At 37.9% G+C, this 22,901-nt stretch overlaps 3 protein-coding genes and 2 long non-coding RNA genes across 5 annotated transcripts; 3 read left to right on the top strand and 2 right to left on the bottom strand.

Annotated features, from left to right (window-relative positions):
• The first annotated feature begins 391 nt into the window (after nt 1-391).
• Nucleotides 392-3,496, top strand: LOC131014704 (PP2A regulatory subunit TAP46). Its single transcript, XM_057942759.1, has 9 exons — nt 392-691; nt 782-904; nt 1,257-1,343; nt 1,479-1,583; nt 1,801-1,962; nt 2,165-2,200; nt 2,310-2,381; nt 2,679-2,959; nt 3,051-3,496. The coding sequence occupies exons 1-9, from the start codon at nt 596-598 to the stop codon at nt 3,301-3,303; spliced, it is 1,215 nt and encodes a 404-aa protein (XP_057798742.1). The 5' UTR covers nt 392-595; the 3' UTR covers nt 3,304-3,496.
• Nucleotides 3,497-4,105: 609 nt separating this feature from the next.
• Nucleotides 4,106-6,068, bottom strand: LOC131014724 (phytolongin Phyl2.2). Its single transcript, XM_057942798.1, has one exon. The coding sequence runs from the start codon at nt 5,527-5,529 to the stop codon at nt 4,744-4,746; it is 786 nt and encodes a 261-aa protein (XP_057798781.1). The 5' UTR covers nt 5,530-6,068; the 3' UTR covers nt 4,106-4,743.
• Nucleotides 6,069-7,717: 1,649 nt separating this feature from the next.
• Nucleotides 7,718-21,885, bottom strand: LOC131014734 (hsp70 nucleotide exchange factor FES1-like). Its single transcript, XM_057942816.1, has 7 exons — nt 20,960-21,885; nt 20,660-20,802; nt 20,522-20,572; nt 20,217-20,438; nt 19,978-20,080; nt 19,684-19,821; nt 7,718-8,284 (listed from the first exon to the last, which is right to left on the bottom strand). Exons 1-7 carry the CDS (start codon nt 21,043-21,045, stop codon nt 7,912-7,914), a joined length of 1,116 nt encoding a protein of 371 aa, XP_057798799.1. The 5' UTR covers nt 21,046-21,885; the 3' UTR covers nt 7,718-7,911.
• Nucleotides 11,136-12,025, top strand: LOC131014740 (uncharacterized). The gene is made up of 2 exons (XR_009098311.1): nt 11,136-11,201; nt 11,889-12,025. It is a non-coding gene; the product is annotated as an uncharacterized LOC131014740 (long non-coding RNA).
• Nucleotides 18,533-19,514, top strand: LOC131014739 (uncharacterized). Its single transcript, XR_009098310.1, has 2 exons — nt 18,533-18,598; nt 19,286-19,514. It is a non-coding gene; the product is annotated as an uncharacterized LOC131014739 (long non-coding RNA).
• Nucleotides 21,886-22,901: the final 1,016 nt, after the last annotated feature.

Genomic DNA, 22,901 nt, shown 5'->3' with positions numbered 1-22,901 from the left:
TTTAAACTTCGCAAATTTGATTTGGCGATTATTTTAGCCTGTTAATGATTTTAGGTGTTAAAAAGTCCAGTTGATAAATTAAGATATTCCATCTCAACAACACACATTGTTTTTTTTTTTTTCCTCCTTATTTTACAATATATTCCTTAAAAAGAGACACATATTTTGATAAAAGCCAAAAAGGATCATGCTTGAGCATGTAAGATCGTCAGAATAAACCTCATCAACATCAAAATGGATCCCCTCACAAATAAAAAACAAAAAACACACATACAAAGAAAGTTATAAATGGGCCTTTTAATTGCCCTAGGCGGCCCATTTACTTTGATGGGCCCTTTTGATCCATTAACAAATGGGAAAAGCCCAAAAAATATTATTGGGCCTCGTGAAAGGATAGTTTAGAAGAAGATGAAGAAGAAGTTTAAATAATTGTTTCGAAATTTCCACGTCTGTAGTCACTAACATACGCCGGTGGTGCACGATTTCTATTTCACTAGCTCCTTCGCTCTTTCTCTCATATCCATTACCATAGGCGCCTTCTAGTTTTTGATTTGGCTCAAACTTTGAATTCCTAGGGTTTCCAAATTGTGCAGCGATGGTGGAATTAAATGTGGACGAATTGTCTCTTCCCCGTATTTTCGAGCAGGCTCGGAAAATTCACCAAGCCGCCTCCGATTCTTCTGTCGATCAGGTTTCCGTTCATTGGTGTTTCCGTGTAATGTATTCACATGCTTTGGATCTCGATCTAGATGAGCTTACTGTGTTAACTTTTGATGAATAGGATACGGTGAATAAAGGTTGCGAATTGTTGAGGAAATGCGAGGAAATGATCGGGAAATTAGGGTTGTTTTCGGCTAATGAGACGAAAGATGATATCAGTACCGCCAACCTCAAATATATTCTCGTAAGTGGTACTTGCTTATATTTTTTTTGCATCAGTAAGTATCTTATTAATGATTTAACATAATTATTTTGTTATTTGATGCCCAAAATGTCAGAATCATATTATTATTGTTAACTACCTGAAAACATGGATTATAGGTAGATTTATTATAGCGCAGTTTTCATTAAATTTTAAGAAAGCTAAATTTAAACAAATCATAACTCATTCTGATATGTTAAGCTGATTTCCTCTATCTTTGGTTTATAGTTTGCTATGCTATAGTATGGATGTATTTTTGTTCTCGTGGGTTAAGTTTCCATGTCGAAGGAAATTTATGTTTGTCTGTTAAATAATTGGTGATTTTTTTATACAGGTTCCTTATTATCTTGGTGAGCTAACTGAGAAAATTGCTGAGGAAGACAGGATTCAAATTCTAAAAGTTTCACAAGCCAAGCTGAAGGTACTCATTTTTTACGAGATCACAATCAAGGATCTTTCCGGCGCTGCATTTCTGGTTTTTGTTCCTATCTGGATATGGCTCAGTAAAGTTATTCATGTTGTAATGATGTTGGATTTGGCTTTGCCTTGCTATCAGGAATTTTTCTCCTTTTGTGAGGCAATGGAACTTGTCCCAAAAGAGGAGCTAGAATCATTTGTCCAAGCTACAGGCAATACATTTGCTGATAGGAGAGCTCAGAAGGTAGGTTTAGATATTTATTCAAGTTCACCTTTAATGTGTATAACTCAATATTTTTAAGCTGGAGGATTTCTTGATATTCTACTATTTACTTGTTGTAAGTAAATGTCTTTTGGAAACAGCACTATGATGTTGTATGTCTTATTGTACTAAACTAGATTGATTATCTGTCGGCGCCATGGCAATAATGTGGAGTATCTAACTGTATTCTGGTACTCAGATTGCACGCTTCAAGCGTCAGAAAGCTGCTGAGTCAAAATTGCTTGAAATAAGGGAGCGTAAGGAACGGCGGGGGCGTTCAACTAGGGCGTCTGCATTGTCTACTCCTGTTGAGTCCGGAGAAGAGGATTTTGATGATGATGATGGGGAGGAGGAGAGGGAGGTCAGTTATCTTATGAGTTCTTCTGTATTATTGTCAAATATCCAACTTTTTACTCTTTTGTGAAATACAAATTTCTAACTAAACAATGTTAGGGATGCTAAATATCAAGGGTTGTAGACATTATTGATGTATTTCTGGTCTGCTTTCGTCTTTCTTCTGTCTCAGTTGTTTAAATTTCCTGATATAATGATTTTCACCTCAGGCATGGCTGACCACCATCTCCTTGGCACTCTGTAAGGTTAGTCTGGAATTCCAGCATCGTCAGTATGCACTAGTTCTGTGTGTAGGCTTAAACTTCCCCATCTCCACCAGTGTTAATAATCAGTTTTTGATACTTGATATTACAGGCGTTTGATCTACTGGAAATGTTGAAGAAAGAAGAAGAGATGCTCCTTTCTGTCAGGGAAAGACAATCAAAGGTATCAACTTGTGAAGTGGAGCTACTTTTGATTTGAGAAGTTGCAGTTATTGATCTAGATCCCAGAAGTGTTGAAATAGTTTGTTGCAGCAATATTCAAATGCATCTTCCTTGCAATGCGTTTATAAATTCTGCCTCTGGTATTTTTGGTCAGTTCAATTGCTTCCAAAAAGATGACAGCATCAAACTGCGACATGCAGCTTCGTATATGTTATCTTTTTGTAGCATATGCAAATCATTAGGAAATACGTTTGAATGCAACTTATCTTTTGTGGTTTTACTTTATCTTCTTCTGCAGGAAGGGAATAATGAGCTTGCACAGTCCATTCTTGATGAGCGTGCTGAAAAAGCAGAAGCCTGGCATCGTGATGCAGCAACAAGGTCTCGATTTACTAAACCTGCAACTCCAATCACATGTGCTACTTTTGCTCAAGATGTGATTGAGGGTAGAGCGGCGGTTTCACAGGCTCATGAACACAAGCATCAGCCAATGCTATTTGGACCTGCAAGCCTTGTGGCGAAAAACCCGACAAGTGAGAGGGAGAGAATCGCAGCTAAAGTTTTCCAGCCTCACTACAGGTATGTTAGTTAACTGACAATCAAAAGGATGGAAAACTGCTGTGTTTGCATGAAGGAGACTGAGATCTCTGAAATTTTGTTTAATTGCCAGATTACCAACCATGAGCATAGAGGAAGCTGGTTTAAAGGAGATGGAGATTATGAATAAGTGGCAAGAAGATACCAAGAAGTTCATTGAAGAAGCCAACACGTCGTGGCATACGGATAACAGGCTACAGAGGCCAAGTGAGGATGATGGTGACGAGGATGATGATGCTGCCCAAGATAAGGCAAGGGCCTGGGATGACTGGAAAGACGACAACCCTCGCGGAGCAGGCAATAAGAAGCTCACTCCATGCGGCTGATAATGCTTGCTTGTTGCCCCGCATCCGTGCAATCACTACTACAATTATATGTGACAAATTTTCTTGTCCAAGTTTCAGTTTTTTCTTATTATTACTGTATTGTACTGTATAGTAGCTGTAACTAATGAGTATAGAGGGTAGGAGATATTCCATCTTGCTACATATAGCTGATTAAAATTCGATTTGGTAGTTATCTCGTCGTTGATTAAATGTTACGGCTGTCTTTTTATGTTCTCATAATTTTGTAGCAATTATACGGTTCTTTTTTCTTTCCAGTTTAAATCTAGTATCGGTATGTGCTTTTCTTCTCTCTTTTTTCCTTCTAATGTGTTTGTTCAAAGCTTTATTTGAATTTATATATGGAAGCCGGTCAGAAGGAAACAGATTGTTGCTTTTTCTTTTCTTCTGGTACATAACATGGGTGTAGGTATACCAGTTATGATATTGAAACAAGATGCCATTAATGAGGTTTTGAATTGTAAAAGAAAATGAACTTCATATCGTGTAGGTTCCGTTCCCAAATTTCTGCTCATTTTATTTCGCTTCCAACAATGGAATTTTATGCTCAAGAGTTGTAATCATTGGTTCATTAATAGGTTCGTTAATAGATCGTTGAGAGCAATTAATTAAACATATCAAACAAGTTTGAACAAGCTCAAAGACCATAGCATGTTCAGTTCGATTAGACTCATTTACATCCCAGATTACAATATATTTATTCACCACTGAAACAACTCACAATAAGTTATCCAATAAGCATAAGTACATTGCTGTAATCTCACTACAAAAGATCAGAAACAGATGGAGCAATGAACATTACCAGTCACATTTATTTATGCTTAAGAAGTTGTGGCGCGATACAGATACAGATACAGATACAAGATCAACACGAACCAGAAACAGGAACATGTGACCCAAAAACATATCACGTCAGAAACCAACAAGCAGAAAACTCAATTTATACAAGACTCGAGAAGCACAAATACTATTCGGATCCTGCAACTCAGTTAGTGTTTCATCTCACAGTCACAACCAAACCGGCAAAATAACACAGAGATTCAAGTTCATGTTGGTTTTCCACTAGATCAAACACGAGGCTAAGATTCAAGCAAGCACACCATCACTCACAAAGCAATAGAGCTCAGCAACTTAGCACACGTTCAACCCACTCCATCGACAAAAACCTCCATAAACAGGCTGCTATGCAGGGAATCCTATAAAAAACGAGTTTGTATACACAAGTTTGAAGCACAACAATCACAACAAATATACAAGGGAAACCACAGAGCGTGTATCTAACAGCTTATCCTGCACTATAACAGGAAATGGATGCTTTTCATGTCAATAAAGAAACTCAGCCAACATATTATAAATTACCAGCTGAAGCACAAGTATAAGCAATCACCCCATAAGTATTTCTTGAAAACCAACCAAGCTATTTCAGCTCTCCATGCATTTTAGACCGCTGCAAACCCACAACCAGACAACAAACAAGATTGCACAGGCAATCAAATCGAGCGAAAGAATCACCCAAACTTGCTTCTTCCAAACTTTCTTGGCCTTTTGATGGCAATTCAATTCCCCAGAATAGAGCCCTCTATTCTTATGCGAGGTTGGACTGAATGAGGGGCTCGAACAATTGCCGCTGGCGTTGCCACTGTTGTCATCAACCTCTTTCTCCCCATTTCTCCCACCAATCTTGAATTCTTCAAGCAGTGCATTCTTCATCTTGCCCGACCCTTTGTCTCCACTGAGCCTGCTCCTTCCACGAATGGGGCCCGACCCGTATTGGAAGCTCCCATTTTCCCCAATTCTTTGCCCCCTTGGAGACTCGATCCCATCCATGTGATACAATGCCGGGCCAAGCAGCTGCCGGAAAATAGGGTTGAATTCACCCTGGAAGCAATGAGAACTCAACCTGTCCAACTTGTTAACACCATTGAAATCCTTAACGAACGCATCCCTCACGCTCTCCAGAAACGCAAAACCCTCAGATTTCTCCAATTTCTCGTCGGTGATCACGAAATAGGCGAACGGCTCGTCGATCATGAAGGAGTAGGTCTTCGATCGGACGGTGTGGCTGAAAGTGGCGTGGAACGGCGGCGTGTTCTCGAGGCATTTCGCCGCGATCTCGCCGAGCTCGGCGTCCTTGGAGTTGAATTCCGTTAATATGGTGGTTCCTTTCGCAATGCAGCAGTAATAGATCAAACCTGGATCCGAATTCATAGCTCCGGAAAAGGGGAATTCGCGAAAAAAGACGAGATCAAAACCCTAATTCCCCCTTTCTCGGAATTCGCCTTTCTCCCGCGAGGAAAAGGAAGGAAAAAAAATACAGATAAAACGAACCCAGATCAAAGTCTCGGTCGAAATAGCCAGAAATTGGGGGAAGTTGCAGAGGATGAATTGAAATTGAGGGAGAATTTAGGGTTGGAAGGAGGTGGCTTGAGCCGTCGGAAAAGTGCAAAATGGAGATCTCCTTTTCCACCGGCCAAAACTGATTCTCCTCCTATTGGAGGACAATGTTACCTTTTCCCTTTCATACACATTCAACATTTATTTATTTATCAAAATTACCCTCTCTTTCCTAATAATTCTACACTTATTTATTCGATCCATATGCATAATTAAGATCCTAGTTTCTCAACTTAAAATAGCAAAATTGTAACAAATTTTGGATTTTGTGTTAATTTTACAATCGGAAGATCTTTTTTTTAGGAATACATCTGTACGAAGATCTTGCGCAGATATAAACTTAAATGTGAATTAGTATAAAATTTAATAATCGATCGCAACGATGATGAACACGTATTATCGATATTAAATGGAAAGAGGATTAAAATTAGATTATTAAAACCATCAACCTAGGATTAAAGAAGTCGTATTTTAATTTTTGTTTTTAATATATGAAACGTATTTTAATATGAATTCTAAACCTTTAATTTTAATTTTTGAGGAGCAAAATTGATAGCTGCCAAAGAATAGTTAGATCAGTAAGTTTTTAATATATGAAACGTATTCTACTTGAATTGTATTTTTATTTAGTGCTCGTTTGGTTCAAGTAGAGGAATGGAAAGGGAATGAAATCAAATAAAGGAGTGGAATGGTAACAATAACCATTACTTTTATTGAGTGTTTGGTTTAACAATGGAAAGGAATCATTAGTAAGGGATTCCCTTTCTTTTGTTTCCCCTCTATTTTGAGGGGTAACAAATTGGGTGATTGGGTTACCCTCAAGGAAGGGTAATGATTATCTCATTATCCATACCAAACAAAAGTAATGGATTCAATTACTTGTTTCCCTTTCCAACCTCTAAAAACACCCAACCAAATTTGGGCTTAAGTGTAACATATTTAGCCGTATTCAAAGTTTTACTCATAAAATGTTTTTTTTTTTACTCCTTGAGTGAGTATCTAGCCACAATTGTTGCAAATTGCAATGTATGTTGCATTTTGAAAGCCATATTTAGGCGTGAATGAATTGATTTAAGTGCAAACGAGTGAAGTTTGAAGGTGAAGCTAATTCCTTATATAAATTTAATGTCTTTTGTCATTCTGATTCAAGGGTTCATCCACACCACATTGTTCAACATCAAGCTGAACCAAGTACAACAAAACCACTACACTTGAAATCTATATATATATAAAAGTGGAACCAATATGCCTATACTATTTTCCCGCCCAAAGTGTAACATTAATTTTAATCTTAATTAATTAATTTACACAATTCAATATTAATTTTAACATTTATTTACATAATTAATGCTGATTTTTATTTATACTAGCAAGTTCTATTTCTGATCTATTAAATTACGACTATAATTTGTTCTCATTTTCAATATAAATGCTCAATTGATTAGCATTTATATTTATCTTAAAATATTGGATTACGTGAGAATCAATACTACAAAAGTATAATAATATTTTTTTGGTAAAAAATAATCTCTCATATAATACACTAATAACATTAGGTTCTTAAACCACATTAATTTATGAGTAAAATTTTGAAGTAGCCAAAATAAAGCATAAAACACAATTTATGGCCACACATTGAAAAAAACACAAATTTTGACCATTTTTATTGATTTGGACGTTTTTAATGAGAGTGGGTCCTAAACGACATCGTTTTGTTACTAAAGCCTGTCTAAGTAGCAACTATGCATTAGGCAGGGGGTAAGGTAGATGGTTAAGTATTTTTTAGCCTTCACACTATATATCTTTGTAAACAATTCTAGCATGTCAAGGTACGTCTGGTTAGACGGTATTTATATGCGGTTTCAGACTAAACTCATATCTAATGACACATACTCAGCTATCCTATCAACTTAACTCATCAAACTATCTAATGGCACATACTCATCTAACCGATCAAACCATCAGAACGACAACATTCAATATAAACTAAATTACAAACACATTGATGCAAACAATGAACAGTTGCACATAAAGATAAAAAGTTTTGTACTTTTGGAATATATGGAAAGTACAAATATAGAACAAGATCTTGGACTTACCCACAAATAATATGATTTTGGTGCATAATTGCGCTGAACATCTCGACAAAAACTAACAATGCAGTGATATATCTGCACCCGTCCAGCACAAACTAATTCAAGCTGAGGGTCCGGGGCCTAACAACAACGGCGCTTCCTTCTTCTCGTTCTCTGGTTTTGGATCAGGATTTCTGTTTGCAGCCCAAGCTCTAAGAGGCGGCTGGAAATACTGGCTCGCTACATCTGGAGGCGGAGCGTCTTCTCCAGGGAGTGATAGAAGACCCTGCTCGAAAAGAGGTGATGGTTCGTTGTGACAGGCTTTCCAAAGAGAGTCCACAAGCTCCCTTTCCTCTTTCGCGGCTCCTAGGTCTTCAAGAGACATCTCACTGATCCCTTTGATCCTGTCTTGTAGAATTTGCTTCAGTTTGTCATCATCTTCATTTGGAGTATCGGGCTTCTCTGATCTGTCCCGAGCTAGATCGAGAAGGCTCCTTAGTTGTAGTAGCCCGCTCTTTTAATTATGATTAAAACTAGTAAATGCAATTTTTATAAATGAATCCAGTTTATAGTTCTGATTTTTTTTATCAGAGATGGAGTAATATTTTAGCTTTATACTTTTATAATGTATGAGAAAAACGCGACAAAGATTATTGAGCCATTCAATAATTATTATTTCCAAGTTGTAACTGACTTAGCAAAGTCATGTTATTTATTAATCGAGAAACAGAAGCAGATATATTTATTAGTGCATTGAAGTCGATGAATTATTTCGACTGCAACGCAGATTAAATCTACGGATTTAATTTAAGTTATATTACAATTTATTAAGTTAGCAGGCAAGGAAAAAGATATCAAGCAGATACAGAAATGCGATGATTTAAAATCGAAGCCAGTATTTATTTACAGTTCACAGATTACAGGCTAGTTCCCAGCCTGGGGAAAATCGTCTAGTATATTACAAAAGTTGTTGACTCTACGTGGCCTACTCAGCCACCAACTCCACTCCTTTATACTATCAACCACCAACTCCACTCAATTGGCACCAACGTTCCACCACGAAAGAGATATAGTTTTAAAAAAAAAAGAATGTTGCAAAGCTAGTTGAAAGAAAAGGAAAAGTATGTGCCACCATTCTTTGCCCACCACCTTTTGCTTTCCTCCCTCAGCCAACCACTGCCACTATCTCCAATCCTTTAACAATTCAGCAGTAACCTTCCTCCATTCACCTCCATTCTACACTAAGAAATGCGCCGAAGAGTAAAGAGAAACTCCATCCAGTGTCCTGCCAACTTCAAGGTAAGCTTTGGCTTAAACTTCTCCATCTTCTTCCATGATTTTACCTGCATTCATTAAGCAACAACAAATACTACCATTTTCAGTTTCAAGCATTTGTTACTCCAGTTAACAATGGAAGAAGTAAAATAAACCATCAGTTCATTTCCCTGCCAAAACTTCAAGAAGTTCCAGTTCATTTAACACCACAGCAGCCAACCAACATCAATTACAAGGTATATACTAAGCACTATTATTTCGAATCCAGTACGCATATCATCCAACAAGCATGAAGTGAATGGCATAACACTAGAATTTTTTTTGTGAGACAAGCACCTTAAGTTCAGTTTAGCAGATTGACTCTTGAACACAAACACCCAATACAGCAATATCATTTATGAGATTCATAGAATACTAGTTTCCAAGAGATTGACTTTCGCACCGAACTAGAAATCATAGCTTGCTTCTTCACGATTATATACTAAGAGTTAGGGCCGAACCTCAACTGCTGGAACTAAGAAGGAAAACGGCGAACTCTCGTCGTCTTGCCTGCATCGGAAAGAAGGGCTGACAGCCCGACGAGGACGACGACGATGGTGGGGACTGAGTGACGATAACGGTGACAGGGGCGAACTCTCTCGGCCTCACCGAGACTTGAAGGCGACAGATACGGCGTTACCGATCTAAGGGGAGAAGAAGAAGACCGGATTCCAGGCCGGAGCAGCACTAGAACGGCGACCAGCCGTCAGATTCCGATAGAGACGCGGCGCAGCGGCGACCTGGTAATCGGAGGTTAGGGCTCGATTTGGGCTCTGTAAAGGATGAGAGAGCGCCGGCTGAATCGCCGGATTCCGGGCGAAGGAGTAGCAGCGACATCGGCGATGACTTCTTGAGTTAGGGCTCGACTGGATTCTACCTGAGGAGAGAGAGAGACAGACGGATTGAAAGGAGGGGGATGTACCGGCGGCGGTCAGCGAAGCTGCCGGCAGCGACTCGCCTGGTATCCAACGGTGGCGGCGGATTTCACAAGGGAGAAAGCTGAATCTGGCGAAATTTCAAAGCAGAGAGAAAAATGGGAAATGTTTCAGCCGTGGTTTGAGTAGAGAGAGATGGGTTCTTTATTTGGGCTATTCTTCTAATTGAATTGGGCCAAAATTTTGTTGGACTTATTTATTTGATAGGCTGACTTTATGTCATTGAAGTGGCCGACTCATTGCTTTAAATGGGCTCGGGATTTTGAGTCAGATGTTGTTATTTAAGCATCGACTGTATCATTTTCCTTAAAAGCGGGCTGATATTGGGCTTCCTATTTTAATTGTTGGGCTCATCTTTTATTTATTTTGGACTTCACAATTTTAAATGAGTTTGGGCTTGTCCACTTTTAATTTGTGTGGGCCGAATTATTTAAGAAAAGTTTGGGCTTGATTTTTATAATTTCTTGGACTTTCAGATTTAAATTCGAATTGGGCCAGCCTTTTATTTAATTGGCCCTTCTCATTATTTCTATTGGGCTTTAATTCTTTTAAAGCTTGAGCTGAAGTTACTCCTTTGAGCTAAGCCTAGCAGTATCAATTTTTGATGGAGCCCAATTATTTATCAGTAATGAGCCGCCCAGTTTATTAATTAATGTTTTTGGACTTCCGACTTTAAAGCAAGCCATTATTGTTTATTTCATTTAAGCCACTGGTTTATTTAATTAATTGGCTACTCTCTTTTGAGCCTATTAATTATTTGAGGTTACGCTAGTAATGATGCTTCTATCGAAAAGCCCGATAATTTCTACAAGGTCACACCTCGTTTAAAGCCGAGTTAGTCCTTTTTCAATCAAGTACAAATGCGAGGTTTATTTCACGACTAGAATATTCCGATGAGGAAGGAAGAATCACAGTTTTATTCGACCGCGCTAGACGAGAATTAGCTAAATCTATTAACGAGGATTAATAGTAGAATTCCCGATTATCGCTCAGAGTATTAGTTCATGCATACCAGATTCATGCATAGTTAAATTACGCTTTCTCATTAATTAAGAATTTTCCTCGAGGCAATGTCTTATTTTATATTCTCGTGATTAAGGACAAGCGCGAGAGTAAGAACTATTCAAGGAGTCACAGTACCTTAGCAAAATTTTGCTATCAGGTGGGCAATTCCTTACGCGTAAATAAAATGCTATGCAAATGTTATGCTTTAAAATGCAAATTGGATCTTCAAGTATGATATGCTTTATTACGCTTAAATGAGTTAAGCTTTATTATGCTGCACGTTAAATGATTTACGCTATGCTGTTTATACTATTCACGCCCTATGTAATTTACGCTTGATTACACTTATTTACGCTTGAATGCTTTACGCTGATAAGTTTATGCTTATGTTTGATGCTTGCGTCTGTTGGGGGAGGCCTCCCTCAACAGTACGATGCCGTGTCCGTTGAGGAGGGCCTTCCTCACGGCGCGATGCCCGTGTCCGCTGAGAGAGGCCTCTCTCGCGGCGCGATGCCAGTATGCCAGTGTTACAGCGTCTATTGGGGGAGGCCTCCCTCAATAGTACGATGCCGTGACCGCTGAGGGAGGCCCCCTCTCACGGCGCGATGCCCGTGTTCGTTGGGGAAGGCCTTCTCCACGACACGATGCGTGTTGATGATTGTTAATGATGAAGAATGCGCTCATGCTGTTTATGAATATGGAAATGTTTAATGAGCAAATGATTTGAAAGAAACTTATGCCTCTTATGCAAAGTTGTGTTTTGTTGTTGATATTATGTTATATGCTTGGCACTGCCCACTGAGTACTCTTGTACTCAGCCCTTCGTATGTTTATGTTTGTGCAGGTTGAGTTGTGATGGGCGATGAAGTGTTGCTGAGTGGAGTTTTTGTTGAACTTAAAGTAGGCTCAGAAAGGATACATGTCTTCATACATGTATCTCAGTTATGCATTCCGCTGTAAACACTGATTATTTCAGTTACACCTTCTGTTGCAAACTCTGATAATGTTTTAGCCAAGCCCATAACGATGCCTTTTTCCTTTTAAGGAATATAACGCGTATACAAGTTCTTTGAGTACCCTTTTTATGCGAACTATGCCTTTTTCCTTTTTAAGGAATATTTCACGCGTATTCAAGTTCTTTGAGTATTCTTTCATACGCCCCTTTCTAAACCCGCTTCTTAATTTCCCTTCCCCAGTCATGATTTCCCGGCTTAATTATCCTTAATTAAGGCCGGTCGTGACAGAGTGGTATCAGAGCAGTTCGTTTGCTCTGAGCCTAAGAGTTTATTTAAGCCAAACTTAGAATGGATCACTAAAGTGTCTAGAGTTCAATCGACAAAGCTCAGCACTTCATCGCATCACACTCAACGAAGCAGAATGGTAAGCTATTCCAAGTTTTGAGTTAATGTTTACAAAAAGTGAGAATTATCGTAATAGCAAAGTGAGTAACTGTCAATAGCTATGTTATGTTGTTATTGACTGAAATGATTTACGCAAGTACGATTAAGTATGCCTATGTCTATGGAATGAATCCCTATGAACATAGAGCTATTAAGATATGAGATCACCACTACTACAGAACATAGAAGCAAACATAGAAGAAATTAGATTGTATCTTTTGGTGGCTATAGTGAAGGCAGCAAGATAAGTGATACGTATAGAATAATTCTTAAGCTCATGATTTTATAGCCGCTATGAATCTCCATGACTTATGCTTAAGTATCCAATTTAGATGATGAGATATTATATGCTTAAGAATTGATATAACTCATGGATATGAGATGCTAAGGACCCTTAAAGCTTACTACATCAATGTTGTCATTGGAGTTATGACTTGTTTACAAGTTAGAATAAGTTAACCTGTACAAGAATTCTTTAGAGGCTTGTATTAGATTATGCTAGAGTGTACTAATTGGCACATCTTTGCTACCAGAATGCCGCCTAAGAGAGGACGCCCTGCGAGAAACAATAACAATCGCAGAAATCGTAACGCTGTACCCGAAGAACCACAAGATGCTCAAGGACATAACCCATTCCCTCCGCCTCCAGCTAGGAGAGTCGAAGAACTCTTTTTAAGGTAAAATCCACCTACGTTTGACAGAACGAGTGAACCGGCAGAAGCTGAGATTTGGGTGCGTGCAATGGAACGTATTTTCAACTTTCTACGTTGTACTGATGAGGAGCGCCTATCTTGCGTCTCTTTCCAGCTAACTGATAACACTCATATTTCCATGGTTTTTAATGTTCATATGATGTCATTTTTATAGGGAATTGAGTGTTGGATAGTTGTTTTGTGCTTAATTTGCTTTATCTTGTGAAACATGATTCTTACTCGAACTTTGAAGGAATTTTCAGATTTATTGAGTTCGAATTTGGAACAATGTTCTGAAATAGAAGTTGTAGATCGTCTCGATACGAGTTCGTGAGCGCAAACGGATCATAAATCGGAGTTCGGACGAGAAAGTTATGGCCGAAACAAAAACATCGCGCGCAACAGTCAAAATTCGGCGACCTAAACGGCGACCGCCGAATTTTGGCATTTTAAAGAAGAAAAACGGCGACCCAAACGGCGACCGCTGGCCAGGTCGCCGAATTCCCTGTTTCAATTTTGGCCTCCGGTGGAAAATTCGGCGATCGCCGAATCTTAGAGCAAAATGGCCATTTTTCGGCGACCCAGACGGCGATCGCCGAACGGGTCGCCGTTTTTAGGCGTGTTTCCGTTTCCTTCCGCGTTTTTACGTTTTTCCAAGTTATTTTCGAGCTCAAACACTGTATTTTACCCTGACACTATAAATAGGTCTTCTTTTGACCTATTTTGGGTTCCTTTTTCAGTCCCCAACTTTAGTTTTTCAATTTCATAGCTTTAGAATTTATTGCTTTCCAGTTTTTACTGCTTGGATTGGATTTCTACAAGATTGAAGATTCAAGCTGCTACAATCGTTCTTAATCAGTTTTTATACAATTTAGTTTTTACAATTGCTTTCTTTTTAATTATGTTTATGTTTTATTTTATTATGTCTGGCTAGTTTCGTTTAGCTGATTCTAGGGTTTGTAAATAGTTGATTGATTTTATGTGATTTATTTGTTAATACCTTTGTGCCTTCCAGTTTATGATTCATAATTCCTGGTGCTTAAATTCTTGTGAATTATCTGATCAATAGTTTGCATGTTTAGCTATTCGGTTTGAGACCTAGCGGAGATAACTGTTTAGCGGATTCAGGAATGTATGATATGATTTTAACCTTGAGACCTAGCGGAGATAGGTGAATCATAGGGAGCTATTCTTAGGAGCTATTGGGAGTTAGTAGATTTTCTTGAGACCTAACGGAGATAGATAATTTACTAATCTACGATCGTTGCTGCTCTAGCGAGAGTAATTGATTAATTTAGTGATCTCTCATCATAACTGGATTAAACTGGTACATAGGATTAATGGATTTATTATGTGGATTTAGTTAATGAATTTACTACCCTAGGATCAGTTGTCTTTATTATTCGAATTTTCCTACGTGCTTTTAATTATTGTTAATTGCGTTTTAATCTTAGTTCAATATTCACCTTCATAATCGTTTTACTTGCATATTGTGAGAGTCTTTGTAGGAGATAGATAGAGTGATTTCGTCTTACAGTCCCTGTGGATACGATATCCGATTGCTGTTTATACTACGATTACACCGTGTTAGTTGCGGTATTTTTGTTGCTAATAAAATAGTGATCACTAACAGGATCAGCTGACTTTTGGTGGGAAGCACGTCGAAAAATTCTGACACCTGAACAATGGGCAAGTTATACTTGGGAAGATTTTGAGATAGGATTATATGATAAATATATTCCGAAAAGCTATAGGAAGAAGAAAGAAGCTGAGTTCTACGAGTTGAAGCAAGGAAAGAAATCTGTGGTTGAATACGACAAGGAATTCTGCAACCTGTCGAGGTTTGCTCCATAACAAGTGGACACAGAGGAGAAGATGGCAGAGAAATTTTGTGCCGGACTGCGGTACGAAATTAAGATGGCTCTAGCAAGCCACGGAGGACTCTCATACACGGAATCTCTGAACAGGGCACTTGACATTGAAGCTGCAATGTCGTCGGACAAGTCAGCCCCATTGTTGATCTCAACGCCAAATGATCCACCAGTAGCCTCACATACTCTCAAAGGGAAGCGCAAGTGGGACAACAATGAAGACAATATCAATCCGATTAATAAGCGAGTATGGCAAGAATATGAACGGGCCGAATAGTTTATTCAACCAAGGCACGAGGCACAGACTAACCTCGAGTCAACTGGGGGTAGCCAAGGTCAGAGAGGAATTTCACCTTGCCCAAATTGCGGTAAGATGCATAGGGGTATCTGTCGGGCTGGAACTAACGGTTGTTACAATTGTGGCCAAAAGGGTCACTACTCCACGCAATGCCCCAACAGATAACGAGGTTCAGCAATTGAGAACACCCGCACCCCTTGCCAGCAATACGTGGACACTTGCGAAATCAGTCTCAATCACATCAGTGAAAATCTTATGGAGACACCGCAGACATGAGAAGCTACGTGGAAATTTGAAGACAAGATGAAGGAAAAATACCCGAACTGTTTTAGCAGAGATATGCAAATTTCGGGACGAAATTTTTGTTAAGAGGGGTAGTATGTAGTAGCCCGCTCTTTTAATTATGATTAAAACTAGTAAATGCAATTTTTATAAATGAATCCAGTTTATAGTTCTGATTTTTTTTATCAGAGATGGAGTAATATTTTAGCTTTATACTTTTATAATGTATGAGAAAAACGCGACAAAGATTATTGAGCCATTCAATAATTATTATTTCCAAGTTGTAACTGACTTAGCAAAGTCATGTTATTTATTAATCGAGAAACAGAAGCAGATATATTTATTAGTGCATTGAAGTCGATGAATTATTTCGACTGCAACGCAGATTAAATCTACGGATTTAATTTAAGTTATATTACAATTTATTAAGTTAGCAGGCAAGGAAAAAGATATCAAGCAGATACAGAAATGCGATGATTTAAAATCGAAGCCAGTATTTATTTACAGTTCACAGATTACAGGCTAGTTCCCAGCCTGGGGAAAATCGTCTAGTATATTACAAAAGTTGTTGACTCTACGTGGCCTACTCAGCCACCAACTCCACTCCTTTATACTATCAACCACCAACTCCACTCAATTGGCACCAACGTTCCACCACGAAAGAGATATAGTTTTAAAAAAAAAAAGAATGTTGCAAAGCTAGTTGAAAGAAAAGGAAAAGTATGTGCCACCATTCTTTGCCCACCACCTTTTGCTTTCCTCCCTCAGCCAACCACTGCCACTATCTCCAATCCTTTAACAATTCAGCAGTAACCTTCCTCCATTCACCTCCATTCTACACTAAGAAATGCGCCGAAGAGTAAAGAGAAACTCCATCCAGTGTCCTGCCAACTTCAAGGTAAGCTTTGGCTTAAACTTCTCCATCTTCTTCCATGATTTTACCTGCATTCATTAAGCAACAACAAATACTACCATTTTCAGTTTCAAGCATTTGTTACTCCAGTTAACAATGGAAGAAGTAAAATAAACCATCAGTTCATTTCCCTGCCAAAACTTCAAGAAGTTCCAGTTCATTTAACACCACAGCAGCCAACCAACATCAATTACAAGGTATATACTAAGCACTATTATTTCGAATCCAGTACGCATATCATCCAACAAGCATGAAGTGAATGGCATAACACTAGAATTTTTTTTTGTGAGACAAGCACCTTAAGTTCAGTTTAGCAGATTGACTCTTGAACACAAACACCCAATACAGCAATATCATTTATGAGATTCATAGAATACTAGTTTCCAAGAGATTGACTTTCGCACCGAACTAGAAATCATAGCTTGCTTCTTCACGATTATATACTAAGAGTTAGGGCCGAACCTCAACTGCTGGAACTAAGAAGGAAAACGGCGAACTCTCGTCGTCTTGCCTGCATCGGAAAGAAGGGCTGACAGCCCGACGAGGACGACGACGACGGTGGGGACTGAGTGACGATAACGGTGACAGGGGCGAACTCTCTCGGCCTCACCGAGACTTGAAGGCGACAGATACGGCGTTACCGATCTAAGGGGAGAAGAAGAAGACCGGATTCCAGGCCGGAGCAGCACTAGAACGGCGACCAGCCGTCAGATTCCGATAGAGACGCGGCGCAGCGGCGACCTGGTAATCGGAGGTTAGGGCTCGATTTGGGCTCTGTAAAGGATGAGAGAGCGCCGGCTGAATCGCCGGATTCCGGGCGAAGGAGTAGCAGCGACAGCGGCGATGACTTCTTGAGTTAGGGCTCGACTGGATTCTACCTGAGGAGAGAGAGAGACAGACGGATTGAAAGGAGGGGGATGTACCGGCGGCGGTCAGCGAAGCTGCCGGCAGCGACTCGCCTGGTATCCAACGGTGGCGGCGGATTTCACAAGGGAGAAAGCTGAATCTGGCGAAATTTCAAAGCAGAGAGAAAAAGGGGAAATGTTTCAGCCGTGGTTTGAGTAGAGAGAGATGGGTTCTTTATTTGGGCTATTCTTCTAATTGAATTGGGCCAAAATTTTGTTGGACTTATTTATTTGATAGGCTGACTTTATGTCATTGAAGTGGCCGACTCATTGCTTTAAATGGGCTCGGGATTTTGAGTCAGATGTTGTTATTTAAGCATCGACTGTATCATTTTCCTTAAAAGCGGGCTGATATTGGGCTTCCTATTTTAATTGTTGGGCTCATCTTTTATTTATTTTGGACTTCACAATTTTAAATGAGTTTGGGCTTGTCCACTTTTAATTTGTGTGGGCCGAATTATTTAAGAAAAGTTTGGGCTTGATTTTTATAATTTCTTGGACTTTCAGATTTAAATTCGAATTGGGCCAGCCTTTTATTTAATTGGCCCTTCTCATTATTTCTATTGGGCTTTAATTCTTTTAAAGCTTGAGCTGAAGTTACTCCTTTGAGCTAAGCCTAGCAGTATCAATTTTTGATGGAGCCCAATTATTTATCAGTAATGAGCCGCCCAGTTTATTAATTAATGTTTTTGGACTTCCGACTTTAAAGCAAGCCATTATTGTTTATTTCATTTAAGCCACTGGTTTATTTAATTAATTGGCTACTCTCTTTTGAGCCTATTAATTATTTGAGGTTACGCTAGTAATGATGCTTCTATCGAAAAGCCCGATAATTTCTACAAGGTCACACCTCGTTTAAAGCCGAGTTAGTCCTTTTTCAATCAAGTACAAATGCGAGGTTTATTTCACGACTAGAATATTCCGATGAGGAAGGAAGAATCACAGTTTTATTCGACCGCGCTAGACGAGAATTAGCTAAATCTATTAACGAGGATTAATAGTAGAATTCCCGATTATCGCTCAGAGTATTAGTTCATGCATACCAGATTCATGCATAGTTAAATTACGCTTTCTCATTAATTAAGAATTTTCCTCGAGGCAATGTCTTATTTTATATTCTCGTGATTAAGGACAAGCGCGAGAGTAAGAACTATTCAAGGAGTCACAGTACCTTAGCAAAATTTTGCTATCAGGTGGGCAATTCCTTACGCGTAAATAAAATGCTATGCAAATGTTATGCTTTAAAATGCAAATTGGATCTTCAAGTATGATATGCTTTATTACGCTTAAATGAGTTAAGCTTTATTATGCTGCACGTTAAATGATTTACGCTATGCTGTTTATACTATTCACGCCCTATGTAATTTACGCTTGATTACACTTATTTACGCTTGAATGCTTTACGCTGATAAGTTTATGCTTATGTTTGATGCTTGCGTCTGTTGGGGGAGGCCTCCCTCAACAGTACGATGCCGTGTCCGTTGAGGAGGGCCTTCCTCACGGCGCGATGCCCGTGTCCGCTGAGAGAGGCCTCTCTCGCGGCGCGATGCCAGTATGCCAGTGTTACAGCGTCTATTGGGGGAGGCCTCCCTCAATAGTACGATGCCGTGACCGCTGAGGGAGGCCCCCTCTCACGGCGCGATGCCCGTGTTCGTTGGGGAAGGCCTTCTCCACGACACGATGCGTGTTGATGATTGTTAATGATGAAGAATGCGCTCATGCTGTTTATGAATATGGAAATGTTTAATGAGCAAAGGATTTGAAAGAAACTTATGCCTCTTATGCAAAGTTGTGTTTTGTTGTTGATATTATGTTATATGCTTGGCACTGCCCACTGAGTACTCTTGTACTCAGCCCTTCGTATGTTTATGTTTGTGCAGGTTGAGTTGTGATGGGCGATGAAGTGTTGCTGAGTGGAGTTTTTGTTGAACTTAAAGTAGGCTCAGAAAGGATACATGTCTTCATACATGTATCTCAGTTATGCATTCCGCTGTAAACACTGATTATTTCAGTTACACCTTCCGTTGCAAACTCTGATAATGTTTTAGCCAAGCCCATAACGATGCCTTTTTCCTTTTAAGGAATATAACGCGTATACAAGTTCTTTGAGTACCCTTTTTATGCGAACTATGCCTTTTTCCTTTTTAAGGAATATTTCACGCGTATTCAAGTTCTTTGAGTATTCTTTCATACGCCCCTTTCTAAACCCGCTTCTTAATTTCCCTTCCCCAGTCATGATTTCCCGGCTTAATTATCCTTAATTAAGGCCGGTCGTGACATTAGTGCAGCTTCGCGCACATCAGAATCCTCACTTGATGCAAGGTGCATCATGATGCGAGGAAAGCCGAGTTCGGATATGACGTTAATGTCTGAATGATTCTCACTAAGTAGATAATGGATCAAGTTCAGGGCTTTCCTGCATATCATCCATTTTTGTATCAATAAATACTAAAACTAAAATCAGCCTCAACTTCAGACTAAACCATTAATCTTTCAATGGTTAATGTCATAGCTTTTTCTAAGCTAGAAAATAAATCTCTTCAAAAAGAAGATTCATTTCTCAGACACTTACCTTTGAAATCTCACACTCTCGGTGCCCAAAGCATCTCTTAGCGCGACGTAACCGTTAGCCAACCGGAATGCAGCAATTCCAGGCTTGTTATGCCTAATCAGAGCTGCAAATGGAAAATGAACAAGATAAAATATCAAGAAACCGTTCATCCATAAATGAACAACAATTCACTAACAAGAGGATGCTTACAAGAGATTGCCCATAAATGAACAACAATTCACTAACAAGAGGATGCTTACAAGAGATTGCCCCGAGCGCTTTGGTACGCACTCCAACATCTGGATCAGAAGTAAAATTGGACAGCAGCGGCTCCATACCATTAGCTTCCATTACCAGCTGTTGACTCCTGGGATTGTTCTGCACGACCGTGCTAACAACATCGGCTGCTTTTGCCCTAATGTTAGCATGTGGATTTCTAAGGTAGTCGAGGAGAGGAGCAAGACCACCAATGGAGTGAAGATCTAGCAAAGAACAGAATGATATTAATCGAAACATCAATCTGCATCAAAAAAATTCTTAAAACAGATCATAACTAAGAGCTAACCATTAGCATTGTCGATGGATTCCACATGTTCTTGTAGCTCATCCAACATATCTACAAGTAAACAAGAATGGGAAAAAACCTCAGAAATACAATCAAGTAGCACAAATAAATTAGATGCTGAAATTCTCAAATAAACACCTTCAATATCTTGAGGAGTCACCCCCTGAGACTCCAAAACCTGCTCAGGGGTCTTCATAACAAGTGTTATCTCCTTCATTCGCTTAATAACATCAATTGTCTGCCCTTGCATCGCCTCCATAAACCATCTTCTATCCTCCTCACTAAATACAAAATTATACCAATTAAAGCACACATTTTGAATCAACCAACTAAGCATACGAATTCAACATATAGACATTTACTCAAACAAAATGAGAAACAAACTAAAATGGAAAAAAGGAGCAATTGGATTAAGAAATTGGGGAAATATGAGAATACCTCAAACTGTGAGAAGTGTTAGTACCGTCGGCGTGGGAAAGACTCCACTTAAGCAATCCTTCCCAATTAGGGCCTTCTCTTGCCATGTTTCTGCTTCTTTTTTTCTCGCAGTCAATGGATTAACGTCTGAAAAAAGATATACTAAACTATAGCGGCAATATCAGGTTTGGAGAAATAAAAGTTGGAGCGAATTAAGCGAGGAATTTATAGTTTTTCGTGGGAGAATTTGTGGGGGGTTTCTGGAATTTACTTGAAGAATCGAGATTAACGCGACGTAAACACCGACTCCACGACTCATACAGCGGGTCTCAATTGCGAACGGAAAGCGAACTGGCCCCAAACCGACAACTTAGTATTTTTTAATTTGGATTGGGCCTATTTGAAAAATACATTGGGCCATACTTACACACGTATATTCTTTATTTTCTCAAATTCACCGAAGAGATTATTATTATTATTATTATTATTACTTTCTCCATCCCACTCAAGGGCAGCTTCAGAATTTAACGTTGTGGGGACTGAATTTGGTGAACTACGACGTTTGAAAACATTTACACGGGGTTCGGGGGCGGGAGCATTCCGTACACTTCATTTTCATGCATTTTTTTAACAATCACTTAATATAATAGATAATTGTTCGCCATTCAATTAATTCAATATTAAGTAGATTGAAAGCATATAAAGACAAACTTTTATTCTTTTTTTTTTAAAAGAATGTTCCATCTTCTAAACAAATAAACTAATTTTCATTATTAATGTAATACCCCAGATTTTCGATCCTATGATTCATATGGGTCTTATTGATATTATTAGGATGTGATAGGTCATAGGTCCCTAATTCCCAGTTAATAAGAATAATTATCCTCGCGGTAACTTAATAAGACTTGATGTCTAGGTTTTCTCTTCAGAAAAACGGAAAATAGATCTTATTATTATTATTATTATTATTATTATTATTATTATTATTATTATTATTATTATTATTATTATTATTATTATTATTATTATTATTATTATTATTATTATTATTATTATTATTTCGTGTGATCTTGATTTAAATCAAAATGTGTGTATATCTATTATATAATAGGATTAAGCCTTAACCTACATGGCATGCTTAGAATTGCTCCATTTCAAAAACTTACCATATATATATATATATATATATATATATTCTTCATTATTAATTAATTAATTAACTATTACATTCCATATAAAGATTCATTAAGCTTAATAAATGTAATTAATTGTAGATGTATATATATATATAATATTAACATTACATATAATCTAAGTTAATAAATTTTATTATTTATTTTATCGAGATGTAAATATAATTTTTATCGAGATAAAATAAATAATAAAATTTATTAACTTAGATTATATGTAATGTTAATATTATATATATATATATATATATATATATACATCTACAATTAATTATATTTATTAAGATTAATGAATCTTTATATGGAATGTAATAGTTAATTAATTAATTAATAATGATTATAATTTATATATGATAAATGATTTTAATTAAATGTTAGTAATTAGATGTATATTTTGCAATATATTATATTGTATGATTTCATTTATTTATATATATATATTATATTTATCTTCTTAATTTTCAATAAAATGAATTTTAAATTGAGTTTGAATTGAGATAAAAACAATTTATGATATGATATTATTAGTAATGCATAAATAAATGATTTAGATAAAAACAATAAATGATATGATATTAAAATATAGTATTTGAAATCTTTAATCCTCTATCAAATTTATAATAATCTCAATCGGATGAAGAATTCATATAAATCACCTCATTTCACATTGATTTTTTTTTTTAAAATAAGATTTCACCAAAATAAATCCTATACATGAAGAAGCTCTTGCTCTTCAAATTAAAATTTACATTTAATTAGCGGTATGATTGAGA

This window comes from Salvia miltiorrhiza, chromosome 3 (genome assembly GCF_028751815.1).
Source record: "Salvia miltiorrhiza cultivar Shanhuang (shh) chromosome 3, IMPLAD_Smil_shh, whole genome shotgun sequence".
In the NCBI taxonomy this organism is placed as follows: Eukaryota; Viridiplantae; Streptophyta; class Magnoliopsida; order Lamiales; family Lamiaceae; genus Salvia; species Salvia miltiorrhiza.
The sequence above is the reverse complement of the archived record's forward strand: the minus strand, read 5'-3'. Positions and strand labels throughout refer to the sequence as shown.